General features: G+C 39.7%; 1 protein-coding gene across 1 annotated transcript in view; it reads right to left on the reverse strand.

The window, feature by feature from the left end:
* SGK3 (serum/glucocorticoid regulated kinase family, member 3) overlaps positions 1-20,476 on the reverse strand; it is a 91,083-nt gene that overhangs the window by 54,752 nt on the left and 15,855 nt on the right. Inside the window, exons 2-3 of the mRNA XM_008566850.1 lie at positions 7,908-8,124; positions 3,118-3,201 (exon numbers count right to left, since the gene is read on the reverse strand). Of these exons, the coding sequence (XP_008565072.1) occupies positions 3,118-3,201; positions 7,908-7,985 (162 nt within the window). The 5' untranslated portion in view covers positions 7,986-8,124. The remainder of the gene's footprint in view (positions 1-3,117; positions 3,202-7,907; positions 8,125-20,476) is intronic.

The following is a 20,476-nucleotide window of genomic DNA, read 5'->3' on the forward strand; positions in this document are numbered from 1 at the left end:
GGTCCGGTACGGGCGCGACACTGAGGGTTGCAATCCGTTGCCGGACACGAAAAAAGACACAAAAAAAAAAAAAATTACAGTGGACTGGCTAGGAATAGAGACGAAACAAGAATGGCCATGTATTATTGGTAAGTGTCGAAGCTGGATGGTATTTTATTATATTATTTTCTGTATTTATACTGCTCTACTTCTGCAAGTGTTTAACAACTGCTGTAATAAAGTTTTCAAACATAAACTATAGTCATAAAAGATACATTTAAGCTGACAAATTGCTTATAGATGGGAAAATTTATTTTTTATCTTTTCTTTTATTCTAAAAGGAGCATAGTGAAAGAATTTGTTTTTTCTAACTTAGGGAAATCCAGGCCAGGTTAACCTAATTTCTGTAGTACAAGGAACACAGCTGATACAGTCTCCTGTTTTATATTTTCCCCACACCACAGGAGGCAGAATTAGAAGGAGGTATGTAAAAAGAGGGAGATAGACACAGAAAATTATGAAATTTAAAAAAAAAAGATGAAGTAAAGGAAGAGAAATACAAGAGAGATGGGGGAGATGGATGATGAAAACTCAACTACACATTCAGGAAATTTTTCTGCACAAAGTTTAAAGATGTGGTATTTCATGGAAGAGAGAATGAAAGTGATCATGAAGGCTTGTGCCCAGAACAAGTGTTCCTACTTTACCTTTATGATTAAAGATACTCAAATACTAACACCCCATCTAATTAATCACCAGCTATTTAAACCATGACACCATAATGAAGATGCAACACTGCTGAGTTTTTAGGTGACATTCCCTACACCCCTCCCTCTTATGAACAGTTCCAGAAAAGACATGTTTAGAAGGTAAATATAGCCTATAAAATATTTTAAGCAAAATACGGAAAGAAGTCTCAACTTTCAGTTACTAGTAATTCTTTGAGCAAAATTTGATCTTATCTTTCTAAGTTCATAAAACCATTCATACATGTATATGAGATACCACTGTCATGTTATTTTACCTGAGCATAATCTAGGTATCCCAACAGTTACAGGCAGATTTGCACAATCCTCAAAAAAATGCTGAAGATGTACATAATAAGTATCCAAGAGTTTCAAATAGAGCCAACAGTTCAACCCTCACCCAGCTTCCAAAATAAATCATTTTTTAAAAATCACATAAGATATTCCCATGTACAAACTCTTTTTGGTTATTATTTTGTTTCAAAAGTGTGATTTCAATTATATCGACATCCTTTGATTAAGCCATATTTAAAACTACATATAGTAAGTTCAGGTGCATACGTATTTTTAAAGAACTGAAGAAAACACAGTAAAATCTTAACAGTTATTGCTATGTAGTGACACTATATGCAAGTTTTAAGTTAAATCTAGTTTTACTTTATCATCCAGATTTTCTAGAACATGTATTCATTTTACATAGGGAAAAAATGTCATTTAAAAAATTACAATATTATTTTTTAAAGTTCTACTTCAATTAGCAAATTATTTGGATACTATTTGGAACAAATACAGATATAGTGAAATGCTAAATAAAGATGAGCTGGAAGTCTAATTTGCATGACTTAGCAAAACATGGGAAGTTGTGCAGCTAGACACTGATTCATTCTAGCCCACTGAGGAAGTAATTTGCTTCTTAATTGAGGTATACTTAACTTCCTTCAAATTTAAAAAAAGTTACAAAGCATAGCCCACAGGCTTACATATTTATCTATCCCTATTTTTAAAATCAAGAAACCGGGTTAGGAAATGAAAAAATTACCTTAAACCTAAAATTTTTCCAGAGAATGCCTAGTAATCTACCATGCATTAAACAAACACAATGGGAGATCCCTATTTATTATGTTATGAGAGCAGAAGGAATTTAAATTTAATATTTGAGGCACAATTGCTTCTTTTCTTAACTGAAGCAAAGCTTGGAACCCAGACTGTCTTAATGACCTGGGGTTCCATAAGGACTAACCCAGCAGGCATTCTTTGGCCTTTATATATGACCTTCAAGGCAACACTCTCCACCACCATTGGTACCTGGTAAGATCTGGTCTGATATGTTACAATGACCATGGTGCTCTTCCTGCCTACTGTAGAAAGAATGCACAACTGCAAACATTAGATTATAAATACTATTTAATATCTGAATTATGAATATATAAAAACAGGTTTTATTTATTTATTTATTTACTTTTCCTTTTTGTCTTTTTTACTGACCAGTAACAGGATCGCAACCCTCGGTGTCGCACCCGCACCGGGGACCGGCAACAGGATCGCAACCCTCGGTGTTGTGCCCGCACTGCGCTCAGCCAGTGAGCAGGAACCAGTCTCCACATGGGATCTGAACCCTCGGCGGGAGCGCCGCCGCGCTCCCAAGCAGCGCACTCTCCAGTGCGCCACCGGGCCGGCCCAGGTTTTAGTTATTTAAATAGCTAATGGTCTCTTAGATCTCACCCCCTAGGTAACTGTCAGAGCTTTGCAAAGTCAACACTCATTTCAGTTGTGTTAGCTACTTAAAATCTGGAAGCTAAGACTTACTTCTTACTAAGAATGAAAGTATGGAAGGAGACTCACAGACTTTCAGACTTAAAGCCTATAGTTGGGCAATTTTACCAGAAATACTACCATGATGATTAACAATTATTAGAGAGGTGAGTAGAAATAATTTATTTCTAATATTCTATGACATTAAAATATATTTTAAGCTGTTCATATAGTTCTCTTATTTTCAATAGTTTGTTTGCAACTGCTTAATAGTCCTCTCTCCACCCTTTTTATGTACAAATTCCAAAGTTAAGATGTTTTTGAAAAATCTCTTACCTTTTTCTGCTTGTCTGATATACATGAGCATTAATTTAATCATTCAAATAAATCTATTGTTTTGGGATTTTCTCAGCTGTTTTGTTTTATTTTTATTTATTTATTTCGTTTTTAAAAGATGACTGGTAGGGGAATCTTAACCCTTGACTTGGTGGTGTCACCATCACGCTCTGCCAAGTGAGCTAACTGGCCATCCCTATATAAGAATCCGAACCCATGGCCTTGCTGTTATCAACACCACACTTTCCCAAGTGAGCCCCCAGTTATTTTGTTTTAAATAGAAATCTTGTAGACTATAACTTACAGTGTTGTAAAGTTTATCAAACTCTGCATATCTCCTGAAGACAAACCACTCACTCCTGCCCACTGAGACCAGAACTTTATAAACCTGTGGAAATAAAGAATGACAAAACTTAATTGCAAAAAGCCCTTTCATACTCATGAGATTGATATTAACATTAATTAATTTTAACTTGTCAAAAGGTGATATTTTATTTTTAAAATGCCATAAAATAATTCTATAATTTTCAGAGAATAACATAGTGAACACCCATGTACTCATTATTTAGATCTACTGAATTTTAACATGTTGCCATTCTTGCTTCAGATTTTTTCCTCAGAAATAAAATATTATAAATTCGACTGATGCAATTTTTTTCTCTCCTTCCCCAGTAACTATTACCTTGAATTTATAAAGTATTTTCAAAAGTGATGCCTGGCACATAGCAAACACTCAATTATTAGTTCTCTTCCTTCCAAGTCATCTTTTATAGACTATTTTTCAAACTAAGAGTTTATCTTTAGATTCTCAATATTATTTTACATGTGTTTTATATTTTCATATACACCTAATTTCATACAATCAACAACTTTATGAACAAATATTACAACCCCTACTCATGTATATGAGAGAATGATAGCCCAAAAAGTTAAGTAACTTGCCCAAGTTCACAGACAACAAAAACATCAAACTGGGACTAAAATCTAAATCTTCTCTTTATGCACCAGAACTAATATCAAACCATCAATAGTTATAATACAGAATTAACCTTAGGGTTAATTTATATAATTTATATAATTGTGAGCTTCTTGAATTCTTCTTGTTGACTTCCTAGTGAGGAGAGTGGGTCTTAGAAAGGACAGGTAGCCTCCCCTGATTACCCAAGGATAGTCAAGACTAGATCCAAGGCAAGGTTCCAGGCTGGAGAAGCTCTGCAGCGAATATATTTACAGGAAAAAAGATACTCTCAGAATATAATTCAAGGTACCAATGTTGAAAAAACGGTTTGGCAACCCCAAGTTCTTGCATCATTTCTAAAAGGAAAATAACAAGAATCCAAGTATATGAGGAAAGACTGGCTGATATATGGCTTGGGTTATCAATCTTATTATTTTACAGTGAAAACTAGGGGAAAGAGATATGAGTTGCTTTAGGTTTTATGATACAATTGCCTATAGTCTATTAGACAACTTAAAGGAGAAAACCAGGTTAATTTCAGAAGACAGGAATACCAATGTGTATAAACTATCCTTTTCCATAAATGATAAGTAACCTACACTCACAAGTTCATAGATAGTACTATGAGGAAAACACCGCTCTGATACTGTATGTGATTATACTGTATGAATTCTGTACTACTTAAGATATGGTCACATTAACAGGCCCACAGTTTCACTGAAGGGTCCTAGAATACAAAGCCATATCTTCCTGTGAGACAGGGGATAAGGTCTCACCTGGAAGGTGAGGCAGAGTCATTGGTCAAAGTCACCTGGTCAAGGGATGCATCACTCAGTTGGAGAGAAAAAGAGAGCTTGGACACCGTACATGAGCTGCAGGGTGGTAATCTGGCTCTTTTGATCTTAACCAAGAAAGCATCAAGTTGTCTTAGACGAAGCTATTGGGTATAAGATGTTAGAATTCGTTACAAGATGATACTCCCCACATGGAGAAAGTATAGAAGTAGAGGGTAAAAGACCTAGTTAAGGTGCCAGTGAAGCTGAGCCATACTTCTAAGACTAGACAGATTGATCTCATACTCCATTCAGGATGAGACAGGCCTAGAAGCAGGACTGTTACAAAAGGATAGAAAGTTAGGTTCATATAATTGTGAGCTTCTTGAATTCTTTGCGCTGACTTCCTGGTGAGGAGAGTGGGCCTTTGAAAGGTCAGGTGGCCTCCCTTGACTACCCAAGTACATCCAAGACTAGATCTGAGTCTAGGTTCCAGGCTGGAGCAGCTCTGTAGCAAATATATTTACAGGTAAAAAGATAAAGCCTTGTGAAGTTAATTAACAATGTGACTTATAAATAAGTGCTCAATAAATTAGTTCTAATGAAACAACAAGAAGCAAAAACAAAAACTACTCAAATTTTAAAAAATACTTCCATTTGCAAAAAAAAAAAGAACAGGATTTCACAGAAAGCAGTATAATACTTATTGTAAGATGAAATTATCTTTATTTTTATTATATCTTTATCTTTATTTTTATCTGAATACTTCCTTTTTGTCTGTCTTGCCCCATCAGAATATAAGTTCCTTGAGAGCTAGTGCTGTGATACTCTTGCTACCCACTGTATCCCCAGTACCTAGAAAAGTGCTTCACATAACAAAGAAACGCACTGACAATTTGTCAAGTGGATAAATAAAAGCATAATTTAGACTTGGTTTAAGTCAAGACATCCTAAAATGCAATGCATTTCTGTCAGAAGCTTCATGGCATAGAGCTATATACAGAAGACATACCAGAACTAGAGCATAAAAGTATTATCAAATACTCAGTAACATGATGTCTATTTTTGTTCCTAAGTATAACAGAGGCATCTGGGCTTGCTGATTCTGAGAGTCTGTGTTACGTGGGTCCATCTGCACTGACTAGAACCAAGTTTTTTGAGGACTGAGGACTGCACTGGAGCTACCAACAACTAACACGTGAACTTAGTACTACTTCTCATTAAGTAGAAATTCAACAAATACTTGTTGAACATCTATCTCTGCTCTAGGGGCTGGTGAAACAATGGTGAGGAAGTCCTTGCTCAAAGGACCTTGCATTCTTGTCAAGGAGCCTTCCATACAAACAAACACAAGATATGTCAGGTGGTGAGAACTGCTATTAAAAATTAAGTAGGGTAACGGGAACAGAGAGTGAAAGGGTAGGATGGGGTGTGAAGGTGCTATTTTACATAAAATGGCCAGAAAAAGCCTCTCTAATAAGGTAACTTGAGAATCTAAAGGAAGTAAATGAACAAGATGATTTGGATAGGGCCTCTGAGAACTCAGGGCACAACTTGGGAAAAGCTGGGTAAGAGTGAGACTCTAAACTCCCTGACCCTTTCACAGAAGATATGTAAATACTTTCACTCTGATAAATCAGAGGATGCCTGAGATAACCTGTTGTCTACATTTGCAATGTATGAACTCCCATCAAACTTGGCAGAAGGGGATGTCCCTGAAGGAGGGAATGGCCCAAAGGTTAAAATAAGGAGAGGGAAGGAAGAAAAACTTTCACACACTCCACTATTTTATCCAAGGTATATTAACCTTATTTACCCTCAATGTGATATTGCTAAAAATTTGCATATGTGAATGTGTAACAAATGCACACTGTTAAAAAACCCCTGCAACTAGAGACTGAGAAGTAAAATGGCCAGACACACACTACAATCTCTCTGCTCTGGGATTTGGTGCAGGGTAAGGGAGGTGTGTTTGTTAAGGAATGGAGACTGAGGGCAGAAAGGGTGTTTCCCTGCTCCTTGTCTGGAACCTTAGGAGAAAGCCACCATTTGGGAGCATCCAGCCTCACCTACTTAAGAAGGCAGAGTAGAATGGTCAGACAAAGGGCTTAGATTAACTCCTGAGCTTTCCTCAACTCCCATGTGACATGGACTCTGAGTGGAAAGTCTTTTGTCACGGGGGCTCAACTGGAAGTGGTCAGGTGACCCCTTTATTAGAGGCTAGGGGGAGGATCACTGAGTTAGGAGCAGGTGAAGGACGTGTCAGAGCCTCAGGGGGTGCTACAGCTACGGACAGCCAAGGCACTAAGTCAGCAGTGAGCCACCACGAGACCCTGGCCAAGCGAACAAGGAGAAGATTAGTTCACCAACTGCAGATGCCAGCAATGGATGCCAGCAAAATGCCCAGGACTGGATCAGGACAACCGTAGCTGGATGTTTGCCAGACCAGCCACTCTATAGCTAAAACAGGAAAGATCTAGAGGGTCGACAAGAATGCAAGAGCCTTCACCAGGCTACCAAGAGCAAAATTAGGACAGCATGGGTATTTTAACCTACAAGAACTGTTTAAGTTATTAGATCAAACTAAGTATTAATCAGGATTGGAATAAATGAATTTCTTCATACTACCCACTTACAGGGAAGACCAGACCAGTTATAGATAAGATAAATGACATTTTTTTCAGGAGGAGGAGGGTAGGAGATCTCTGTATATACTAACTGGACTACTGGAACTAAATACAATATTGTATGTTGTATATGTTACATTATACTAATTAGAAATGTGACTATTCTTCAATAATAGTCACCAATACACTAATATGGCAAATATTCATTGTGTTTACACTTACAAAGCCCTATACTAGATATTATGGTGATAAAATATAAAATTAGAAATGGACTTTGTCTTTAAGATGGAAAAAATAGATAAAATATGACATTAAATATTTTCAAAACTGAGTTAGAAAATAATAAATGTAATAAGAAAGATACTACAGAAATTTCAAGACAATGGTTCTTAACATGGGATCACTAACTTTGGGAGTCCATTAACCTGACAGTGAACGCAAAATTATGAGTGTGTGTGCAGATCCATATGCAGGCACATGCACAGTGTCTGGTAAGAGGGACTCTCAGACAGTTTCATAAGATTCTCCAAGGGGATAGGTAGGTAAGCAAAAATTTACACTAAAAAAGGAAAAATTATTCTACTACAGTAGGAGAACAGATCATTCGAAAGAAGTAAAACCTGGATATGTGGAGATGGGGGGGCGGGGCGGCAGCATTCTAGGTTAGGGAAGAATAAGAAATGGAAATATTCTTTCTATTCAATTTTTTCCCACATGCTCTATGTTACATACTTACAGTAAACCTCTTCTTTTTCTCTCTGTGTTCGTCGGAGCTGGGAATGCTTACACTTGGGCAGCTTTCCTTGTAGTCCATGGTATAATCTCTTTGGATTTAATGCCTCAAAAGTACACCAAAAAATGAGTCCGAAGAAACAGTCAGCAGAGGACAAACACAACAAACTAATCCAAAATATAAAACCTCTTGAGATAATATTCAAATTCCATCATGCAACCTTAACCAACAGAAAAGAAAAAAAGAACCGATTAGTAAACCAATTTTAAAATACTATCATTTGTTATTCCTTGTTCATAGGACACATTTTGTGTTTATGCTGGCAGGAATTTATTTTTGCTCATAAGTCTCAGCCCAGGTTAGGGACTGAGTTTCTGTTATGTTCTTATCACTAAACCATAAACATATGCATCCCCTCTACCTTCCTTACTACTAGGAAATTCCGGGAGCTAATACACCACAGTTTGTGTGGACTAAGGGCTAACTCTCACCTAAAAGATCTCTAATTGGATGGACTCAAAGTGTGGTTTTCAGATTTCTTGCATCAGCAGGAACTAGTGAAGTTTACAGAATAATTCAGATTACAATCCTACATAGTATGTAACTATTCACCCCAATTTTGCAAATGAGGCAAATGAGACACAGGTTAACAGAAAGGTTAAACACTTTGCACACCAGGATTTGAACCCAGGCTGTCTGGCTCCAGAGTCCCGACTCTTAACCACTGTGCTATGTTACATTTCAACAACTGTGAATGGATCTTATGCACTGGACTCCCAGTCAGAGACATTACAGTAGATCTTCATACAGAACAAATGCAATATGTTAAAATCATTCCACTCATGAACAAAGGCTTGAGATGTCACAATGATATCACCTTTGCTATACACAGCAGCCCATACTCTCTGCTGACACCAAATTATAGCCTTTAAAAGGTCAGTTTGCCTGGATGATCTCCCTGCATGATTAATTTTAGGAAGTCAGTCTAACAGGTCTGATAACTATAAATAAAAAATATTCAGGTAAGGATTTAAAATATATATCAACAAGCATTCAGGTATAATCCAAATTATAGCCTTTAAAAGGTCAGTTTGCCTGGATGATCTCCCTGCATGATTAATTTTAGGAAGTCAGTCTAACAGGTCTGATAAATATAAATAAAAAATATTCAGGTAAGGATTTAAAATATATATCAACAAGCATTCAGGTATAATGACTTTCAGTTAATTATAAGGGCACCTCCTTTGAGATAAATCAAACCTTACTTTATTGGATTTGCTGCTGGAAATGCAGTCAGGAAGGATTTACATAACTGAGGTTGTTAGAAAATAAGGGAAATGCAACCAACTCCCTCCTAACCACAAAATGAAGCAACTGTCTGTAAGTTATAGCACCCAAAGGCCCCAGAAAAGCAGCTGCTTTGGCACCCAGTTAGACCAGGGCAGCACCTGACCAGGGCCCTGCACTCCTGACACAGTGACATACTGTTAAGAAGGAAAGCAGGTGGAACCCATTGTTCTCTAATGCATACTAGCCTTTTCCAGAGCCCCAGGACCCACACTGGCCCATCCTTCTCTACAAGCAGCAGAGACAATGTAAGGGTGAAGGTTATAAGCTACATTTTCCACACATCTCCCTTGAGAATGTGACTCAAGTGGGTGGTAGGTCCTGCTGGTGCTTTATTATGTATGAGCTTGAATGACCATTTGTGCCTCACTGTGCTGTAGCCCACATGAGCAGATTTACAGGAAAACATCAGGCCTCAGGCCTTCCCTTTGGAAGGAACAGTAAGATATCACATTAAGTGGCATCAGGAGTAAAGGAAGAGGAAAGAGCTGATGGGCAGGATAAGTTATTTCATACAAGGAGCCCAGGGGCCATCTAAGAGTACAGGTGCAGCAGGCAGTTAAGTGTAGAAGCCTACTCTCCAGGCGCACATTCAACCCTGGGCCAGAGGTTCCCGGATGGCCATGTGCTAGAAATTCTCCATTTGCCTTTCCAGATCCAATCACCACTCTTTCTCTACCCTGTCACACACCCAGAAGGCTGACCTCCACTGTCTGCACACTGAGGTAGCTCGCCTCCTGCCCCTGCCCTCTGGCTTCTGGTTGGGTCCAGCCAATGGGAGTCACTAGCAGTTCAGAGGACAGGAGGAGCAAGATGCTAAGGTATTCACTCCCCCACTCCCTCTCTGAGAGCAGTGGTTTCTCTACCTAAGGCCACAGGTCCTACCAGGCAGCCCCTCTCCCACAGCTACAGCTGAAGGCCTAGGAGTAATAATGGCTTCCTGACTACAATTTGTAAAGAGGGTGCTTCACCATGCCTTACTGGTTCCCTTAACCCTCCCACATCACCTTAGTAAACAGTCCCTTTGTTTTTGAGTGTGTCGTGTGACCGATGCAGTTAATTGGTACCAAGAATGACCCCAGGAAACAGAGCCTCAAAAATGGTATGCATATTTGATAAGTGCCCTGATAATCTTCCTGTGGAGGGAGGGTACAGCACACAGTGACATCATGATCACTCAAATTACCTCCTGCGCACAGTGTCACAGGATGGAATGCAGGTGGAGGGCAGAGTGCTGGAAGTCCAAGTGGCTGATGAAAATGCTGACTTCAGAGATTGTAACACGTGCTGGGGCTGCTTCTGGCTGTCCTCAAGGATGTACACAAAGCAAAAGACAAACCGAAAGAAAATAGACGGGAGGAAAACCTATGGCTGTTTTAGAGTTCTTTATCTCTTATAGCTGCCGTGCTGACAGGAATAAGGATCAAGCCCAGAGTTTGATAGTAAGGGTTGAAGAGCCAATTAAACGTGCAACATTGCAAAGTCTCATATGCTAAAAAGAGAATTATTCTCTCTCCAGCTAGCGCCCTGATGGGTGCTGGCATTTGGGCAGACACAAATGAGGCTAACAGTAGTGAATTCCAAATACAGCTAAATTTCCCCGGTGAAAGCAGCTACGTACCCCTCTGAGGAGACCCAACCTCCCAATGCTCCCCTCCCAATAAAACCCTTCCAAGTTGTTTCACTAGGGGAAGCCAATTCTCCTCCCACCACCATGCACTGCCTCATAACTCAAAAGAGCCCAGAAAGAAGTTCAAAGACTACTCTGGGAGAAGCCTTTATACCAAAAATTTTGCAGACTCTCAATTTTTACCAGCAGGAGCCTGGAGAACATATATGGGAATATATTCAAAGGTTGTAAGACCAATGAAGACTAAATATACGATGACTGTGACCTTTTACACAGCCATAAGCGTATACGGTTGATCTTTTTCCAGGCCTTTCCCAAGAGGGACCTGCAGCAATTCCCCAGAATGACTGTCCGCCGAAGAAAGGAAAGTATTTAATTCTTCCAAGGGTTACTGGATGGTAGCTCTGAACCACCACTAATCCCTGGAGACCACCATAAGCCTGTCCTGTACTTATTTCCCTAGTCCCAGAATTTTAGTGGAAAAAGATATACTTAGTAACTGGCCAAGTCCCCACATTGGTTCCCTGTCCCATGTCATAAAAGCTATAACAGGAGAAAGGGCCATGCCGAAGCCCCTGCAGTTGTCCCCCTGCCCCCACTAAGAAAGTAACCAAAAACTATACCATATCCCTGGGGAAAGCTGAGAAATCAGTACTACCATTAAAAACTTGAAGGATGTAGGAGTGTTGAATCCTATTACAGTTAGCCCCCCATATTCTTGGGGGATGCATTCTAGGACCACAGAGCTCAAGTCCCCCTTAGAACCCACAATACAGAGGACCAACTGTATATCCCCATCTAACTTGCCCATTTACCTGGACCAAAGCGGGAAAGATCTTGGAACATGACTGTGGATTACCATAAATTTAATCAGATGGTGAACCAACTGTATATCCCCATCTAACTTGCCCATTTACCTGTACCAAAGCGGGAAAGATCTTGGAACATGACTGTGGATTACCATAAATTTAATCAGATGGTGATGCCAATTACAGCTGCAATTCTAGATGTGATATTTTGCATCTAGAAAATTAGCATAACCCCTGATATCTGATGTACGACTACTGACCTGGCAAATACTTTCTTTTCTGTTACCATCAGTAAGGGCAGTGAGATGCAATCTGCCATCAAGTGGCAGAAATGGAGGTACACCTGCATTGTCTTACCCGAAGGCTATGTCTACATTGTCATAACGCAGTCTGGAGGGACTATGATCATCATGATAGCCCACAGATCACCACATTGGTCCATTACATTGATGGCATTATCTTAACTGGACCTGGTAAACTAGAAATACCAAGCACCTTGGATGCCTGCCTAAGACACACAAGCAAGCCAGAGGACGGGAGGAAAAAACCCATGGAAGTTCAGGGACCCACCACATTGATGGTTTCTAGGGTTCCAATGGTCTCAGGCAGAATATCCCACCTCAAGTGAGAGAAACTGCTATACCATGCACCTCTTCCACTGAGAAAGAGCTTCATATTTGGACATGTTGTTCTGATTCATTTACTAGATAACCCATGAGGTGGCCAGTTTTTACTGAAGCATATTCCAAGAGAAGGTTGTGCTGCAATGAAAGCTGCCGTAATGCTTAGGCCTATGCCTTGGCACACCCAATATTATTGGAAATAAAATGGCAGACAGAGATGGGTTAAGGAGCCTCTAACAAGCACCAAGAGAAGGATAAGAGTTGTAGACCATTTAGGGTTTGCCAACGACTACCGTCAATTTGGTTCCTGGCTTGCTACTAAGCCCAGGTAGAGATTAGACACCTGCCTATGGAAAACCAATAGACTGTGTAACAGGAGCAGCCCATCATGAACAGAATATTATGTGATTCACTGAATCATAAAACTGGACACATAGAGCAGCATTCCACTTGCTATGGTAAAAGCAAGACTAAGCCTGAGCAGATCTGGATAGCACAAGTAAACTGTGGGGATAGGTGATGCAGACTCCTCTGGTACTTGTCCCTCCTCCCTTGTTAGTTCTCCCTTAGCCCACATATAAGGCCTTCTGGAGAGGACCCTATGGCCAGTTAGCAGAGGAGGAAAAAGGCATGCCTGTTTATGGTAGACATGCACAGTGTGCTGGTACTGGCCAGTAGTAAGAGAAGGCAACCGCATTAAGTGAGGAGCCGGAAGAGAGTGGTGAAGGAAAATCTTCCCAGTGAGGAGAATCCTGAGAAGTACACACGGTGGTTCACCTGCATGTAATGAGGGATGCCAAAGGGACATATCTATGATGACCCATGGGCAGTGGCTATTGGCCGGCCTGCTGGCCAAGACCTTGGAAAGAACAAGATTGGAAAATTAGATTTCTTTTTAAAAATGTAGGTTTGCAGAAGTATGTGCATGAGTCTTTCACTACAGCACAGAATGTGAACATATCTATGTCCCACATAAATGCCCGCTACAGATCACCCACTGCAGAGGCTCTCAATAAATCACGTGGTTGTTATGACTTGTCTTTATGGATGTCACTCAGTCTTCCCCAATGGGCCCACTGCTTGTTCAATGGACCCATGACAAAGTGGCCAAGGCAACAGGGCTGGAGGCTATATAGGGGCTCAACAATATGGCCTTCATCTCACTGGGACTGATCTGTCTACTGCCAGTGCTGAGTGCTCAACCTCAACAGCAAAAACTAACACTGAGCCCCACAATGGCACCATTCCACAGGCAGATCAAACAGCCACCCGGACAAGGATCTGTCCTTACAGAAGCCAGATTTGCCTTCCCAGCCTGAAATGCTTCTGCCAGAACCACCATTCTTGGTTACAGCATGCCTTATTCATTGTCACAGAAACCTATACAAGACCCAATCAGACCAAGGATCACATTTAGGGCAAAGAAGTGTTGGCAACAGGCTCATTACTGCAGAATCCTCTAGTCTTACCCTATATCCTTTCATCTAGAAGCAGTTGCTTGACAGAGCAGTGGAATGACTACAGAAGGTTCAGTTATGGCACCCACTAGGGACAAACCTGTAACAGTGGGAGCTGAATTCTGCGATACGGTATATGCCCTACACCAGCAGCTGAAGTATGGTACTATCTCTCACAAAGCCAAAATATGTGGGCTGGGAACCAAGAATGGCTCTTCTCAGCATTACCTCTAATAATCCCTGAAAGAATTTTTGTTTCCCATTACAACCTCAGGTTTGGTGGAGGAATGCTTCCACCAAGGAACAGTATAGTTCTGTTAAACTGGAAACTCAGACTACTCACTAATCATTTTTGCTTCATCAAACTACTGCACCAATAGTAAGACAGCAATGACTGTCTCAGTGAGGTGACTAATCCAGATTCCCAGGAGGAAATTGGGATGCTTCTATACAATGGAGGGAGATGATTATGTCCAGAATCAAGAGGATTCACTGGGGCATGTCCACCGGTACTGGTTAACGTGAAACAGTGGTAGCCCAATAAAGATGGGCCTACTAAGAACTTGGATCCTGTGAGAATGAAGATTTGGGTCACCCCATCAGCGAACAATTTTGACCAGTCAAGGTGCTGGCAGAGGGTAAAGAAAACAAAATAGGTATTAGGGGAAAAAAAAGTATGATTATTATCTCGGGGCATAAGATTAACTACAGATGCAGGAACTACAGCAGTTTAAAATTTTTCTCTGTTATCTTATATGAAGAACACAGGCTGCTATGTTCTGAATGTTGTCTCTCCCCAAAATTCATGTTGAAACCTAATCACCAGTACGATAGTGCTGATAGGTGGGGCCTTTGAGAGGTGATTAGGTTATAAGGTAGAGTCCTTACGAATGGCATTAATGCTTTTATAAAAGAGGATCCAGAGGCCTCCCACCATGTGAGGACACAGTGAGAAGACGACCATCTGTGAACCAGGAGGTGGACCCTCACCAGACACCAAATCTGCTGGCACCTTGATCTTGGAATTCCTCGCCTCCAGAAACGTAAGAAATAAATTTCTATTGTTCATAAGCCACCCAGTTTATGGTATTTTGCTGTAGAAGCTGGAACAGACTAAGGCATTGGTAATGTTTCTACATGGGAGTAGAAATAAGCTGGATGCAGTGACTGATAGAACTGTGTGTTCCTCAAGTTAGGAATGGAAGTTTTATGCCCAAAGTATATGAGTAAATACTAGGGAACAAAAGTGGGGGGGGCGGTGTGCTGGGTATTCTCTATTTGCCTTTTCAGACCTATCTTTACCCTATTCTGCACCCAGGACACTGACCTCTACAGCCTGTGCCTCACAGGCTCCCTTGCCCTGCAGTAGCTGGTTGATTTCAGCAAAAGAGAGGTACTGGCAGGCTATGGATGGAAAGAGAGGGATCAGGATATGTATTTCCTCATTCCATTCCTCCCAGCAGGCTGTGGCTTAGTAGTTACTGTCTTCCTCTCATGTGTAGCTTCTGTCAGGTGGTCCCCTCTGTTGTGACTACAACTCTTATAGAATGAGATGCTACAATTTTCCTCCACAGTCCTTAAACAAGTTTAAATTATGAGTCCTAGTTTCCTAATCTAGAAAATGGGGCTAGCAACTTTAACTTCATATGGTTGTTTTGAGGACTCAAGACAGTCTAAAAGACCTAGCACTGTACAGGTAGCCAACAAATCAAAGGTGATGTATAACAATTTGTTTTGAATTCATTTTTATCCCTCCATTCAACAAACACACCACTTACTGAGCACTCATCATGCACTAGGCAACAAAAAAACAGAGAAAATCCTACTCCCCAGGAACTTATCTAGTAGGGAAGACTGACAAGCAACACAAAAATGTATTAAGTATGATGTTATGTGGGTGCATGATATACTAAAAGAGCACAGAAAAGGGGCACAGCTGCAGACCGTGATGTATGTTCACCCTAGCTAAAAATAAAGCCAGGCAGGTATGGAAGCAGAAGTTTGAAAGAGATCACACCTATTTGCCTCAACTATCTCTGGAAGAAGGAGCCAAAATCATGTTGGAAATGAAAATACTGCTGTGAAGAAAAACACGAGAGTGATTAAATCACTTGCCAAGTTAGTATCCAACTACTAGGTGACAGAGCTAGGATTCGAATCTAAATTTGGCTAACTCCAAAATCTATACGTGCTTGTGTGCTGTACCACACTCTCCCTAAGTAAGATTTTCCTTTCCTTCAATCTAAATCACACCAACAACCTGATAATATTAGTACTTAGTGGCTAAGTTTATTACAAAAACCAGACTGTGCTTTACATGTGTTAATCCCAACAGTCCTACTAAGAGGAAACTAAGGAAAACCTGAAGCATAAAAAGATAACCTGCCCAAGGTGCCGGAGTCGGGATTTGATCCCAGGTGGTCTGACTTCGGGGCATTTTCCCATCATACCACAATGCTCCACAACATGTATATGCTCCACAGAGTCCTCTGAGAAGCAATGAAGAAGGTTCGTAACCTTATTTTTAAGTGGCTGAAAGTAAAATTATGAAAAAGAAACCCTGCTATTACTGTCAATTTAATGCATATTTATTCTATAAAACTGAAGGAATTAAAACTCTGCAAAATCATCCTCTGCCAGGCAGCCAAATAAAACAGAATGAGAAGGGGACTGGCATAAAAACCCCACAACTAAAAGAACAGAAAAAAAAAGCTATGTTATTCGTATGGGAATAAAATTGGAACATTAGGAGAGGTTCACAATTATGTAGGGTTTTTCAAAAGAGGAACAGGAAAAGGATCTGTATTCACTCTGCTGGAGAGTCAGAAGGTGATCATGTAGATTGGTTCTCAGGGCAGCTGGCTTGCCCAGGGTTAGGTCACAAGACTCCAGTGAAATTAAGTTCATTAGATGCTAACCTGGAATGGAAGAAGTAACCTTACCATCCAGCTCGTGGATCAACTTGGACAAATCCAAGACAGAAATAAATGGGTCAGATGAGAGCAGAAATTTCAGAGGCCAGCCAGATCTTACGAGAGACAGTGAATTTGCAGGGGTAATATAATGGCTAGTAATTATTATATAACGGTTCTCATCCAAGGGCTATTTTTCCCCTATAGGATATATGGCAATGTCTGGAGATGTTTCTGTTTGTCACAACTTGGTGGGGATTGGGTTGGGGAAGGGGGGGTTAGGGATAATGCTAAGCATCTACAATGCATAAGACTGCCCCTACAACAAATAATTATATGGCCCAAAATGTAAATAGTGCTGAGGTTGAAAATTAATATTTACTGAGCACTAATGCCTGAACTGTTTTAAGTGCTCACATGTAACAAATCAATGAATTCTCACAGCAACCTTTGAGTTAAGTATCATTATCCTCATTTTACAGATGAAGAAACAGGCTACAAGGAGTACTTCCACATGGCCACACAACTGTGGGTGACAGCACACTCACATGAGCACAGCTCTGAACCAGGAACCCAGATCACACACCATGTCCCTCAATTCCTCATGCTACTGTTGCATGCATCCTCTTTAAAATCATCTTTGGAGGTACAGGGTTGAAGAGAAGAGAGAAGTACCTGGTGTCCACTAGGCAATTGGGTTACAGAAAGAAAGCCATGCACAAGAAAAGCAGATATCTGATTGTGCCACCAGGAGGGGTCAGAGTTTGGGCAGCCCTGTGTCAGGAGTAGCCCCTGCCTTACCCTTTCTTCTTCAACCTCTTTTTTGATGGCTGGCTAATACAGGGATCGAACCTTGGACCTTGGTATTATCAGCACTATGTCCTAACCAACTGAGTTAAGCAGCCAGTCCATTCCCCTTCTTAAAGCAGCACACATAAGCATCGAACCAAGAGCTTGGTACAGAGCAGGCTCTGAGTGTTGGCCCCATCACCAGGACAACCAAAGGCTAAATTATGAAACAAAGAGATCACAGGAAAGGATGCTATCAAGAGTACGGTTTTTAGAAAAGGAGAGGGGAGTTTAAACTTTTTTTAAAAAGCACTCATAGATTTAAAATTTTTTATATGGGGGCTGTAAAAAATAGTGATATTGGTGAAATTCCATGATAGAAAACTGCCTGAGTTCCTGTTACATTAAAATTTTATTGATCCAAATACTGCTTAAAATAGATGAACATTAGTTAAGGTGTTTATTTATTTATTTTTGGAATGAAATTGAGTGTTTATTTAGAATAAAAAAAATCACAATTCACAAATTTTAAAAAGCTGACGAATTCCACAAACATCACAAAATGCAGAAAATGACAATATCCTTTTAGAACTAATCCATGACATACTGCTAAAATATTTTTTCCCTAAATTTTCTTGATGTATAATTTTATTTTATTTACTGAAACATAATTGATTGTACATATCTGTGGGTATAGCATTGAATATCAATCCCTGTGTGCAATATGTGATGCTCAAATCAGGATAATTAGTATATTCAATATTACACAATGTAATTATTTTTTTGTGGCCTTTATCAATTTCTCACTAACCCCTATTCCCTTCCCTCATTCCCACCTCTGGTAGCCTCAGTTCTATTCTCTCCTTTTGAAAGTTCAAGGAATATATTGTGATTCTTGTATCTTTCGTTTTTTACTTATTTTTTTACCACCCACCTATGATTGAGGACATATGGTATTTCTCTTTCTGTTCCTGGTTTATTTCACTTAACACAATTTTCTCACATTCATCCACATTGCTGTAAATGGCAATATTTCATTCTTTTTCATGGCAGAGTAGTATTCCATTGTGTAAATATACCATATTTTCCTTATCCAGTCACCCATCAATTGAATTTAGGTTGATTCCAACTGTTAGCTATGGTAAATAGAAGAGCAATAAACACAGGGGTGCCATGTGGGTGGCCCACCACAGCCACCACAATAAACATGGCTGATGCAAAAGCGGCTAGACGTCACAGCCACCACGCAGATGGTCCGCCAACCACTGTAGTGCATTCACACAAGAAGAGTCACCAGCAGAGACAAAGAAAAGAAGAGGATGTCTTTTTCCACAAAACCCATTTCAGAGTGACAGAAGAAGCACCTGCTCTATGATAATATTGAGGGACCTGATCACATTAGCATTGGACAGATCATCTAGGCAACAAGTAAACAGAGTAACCATTATTCTTTCAGAAGGAGAGAAGCAATCTAGGGCAATTAGAGGGGGGAGGGGGAGGGAATGGGGGAAGGGGAGAGGTTGGACAAGGGACATAAAGAATAATTACGATTTGTAACAATATATATGCTAGTAATACTGATTTAATCAACATATCTCAATGTTCAACCCCCAAAATATGTATAATCGATTTTGATTCAATAAATAAATTACTTTTTTTAAAGAACTGTAAAAACAAACAAAAAAACACAGGGGTGCATGTATCCCATTGGCATGATGATTTCCATTCCTTTGGGTATACACCCAATAGTGGGATTGCTGAATTGTACAGCAATTCTATTTATAGTTGTTTGAGGAATCTCCATACTATTTTCCATAATGGCTGTACTAATTTACAGTCCCACCATCTGTATAGGAGGGTTCCCCTTTTCCACATCATCGTCAGCAATTGTTATTCTGTCTTTTTGATAATGGCCAGTCTAACTGGGGTAAGATGATATCTCAGTGTGGTTTTGATCTGCATTTCCCTGACACTTAGTGATGCTGAGCATTTTTCATGTGTCTATTGGCCATTCATATATCTTCCTTTGAGAAATGCCTCCTTTGCCCATTTTTTAATAGAGTTACTTGGTTTTTTACTTTGAAGTTGTTTGAGTATATTCTGTATGTTAATCCTTTGTCAGATGCATTGTTCGCATATATTTTCTCCCATTCTTTATGGTGGTCTATTGTTCTGTTAAATTTTTCATGGCTGTGCAGAAGCTTCTTAGTTTGATATAATCCCACTTGTTTATTTTTTCTTTGTTGACTGTGTTTTGGGGGATTTTATTTATGAAGTCTTTGACCAGTCCTACTTCCTGAAGTGTTTCCCCTATGTTTTCTTTTGGGAGTTTTATAATTTCAGGTCTTATATTTAAGTCTTTACTCCCATTTTGAGTTGATTTTGGTATATGGCAAAAAGTATGGGTCTAGTTTCATTCTTCTACATATGGAAGTCCAGTTTTTCCAGCACCATTTATTGAAGAGGCAGTCCTTTTTCCAATGTATGTTCTTGTTCCCTTTGTCAAAGATTACCTGGCTATAAGCATGTGTGTTGATTTCCGGGTTCTCTATTCTATTCCATTTGTCCAAGTGTCTGTTTTTATGCCACTACCAAGCTGTTTGAAGTCAGGTAGTGTTATGCCTCCAGGTTGTTTTGTTTTGTTTTGTTTTGTTTAGGATTGCTTTGACTGCTGCTTTTGGGGTCTTTTGTCAACATATGAATGTTAGGACTGTTTTTCTATTTCTGTGAAGAATGTGATTGGTATTCTGATGGGGACTGCATTGAATGTGCAGATCGTTTTGGGTAGTATGGACATTTTCACCATGTTCTTACAATCCCAGAACATGGAATATCTTTCCATCTTTCTGTGTCCTCTTTGATTTCTTTCAGCAGTGATTTGTAGTTCTCATTGTAGAGATCTTTCACCTCCTTGGTTTAATTGGTTCCTTGGTATTTTTTTTTTTTTTTTTTTTTTTTTTGGGACTTTTGCAAATGGGCTTGTTTTTTTTTTTTTTTTTTTTGCT

This window comes from Galeopterus variegatus, unplaced genomic scaffold (assembly GCF_000696425.1).
Source record: "Galeopterus variegatus unplaced genomic scaffold, G_variegatus-3.0.2 Scaffold271, whole genome shotgun sequence".
NCBI classification, from domain to species: Eukaryota; Metazoa; Chordata; class Mammalia; order Dermoptera; family Cynocephalidae; genus Galeopterus; species Galeopterus variegatus.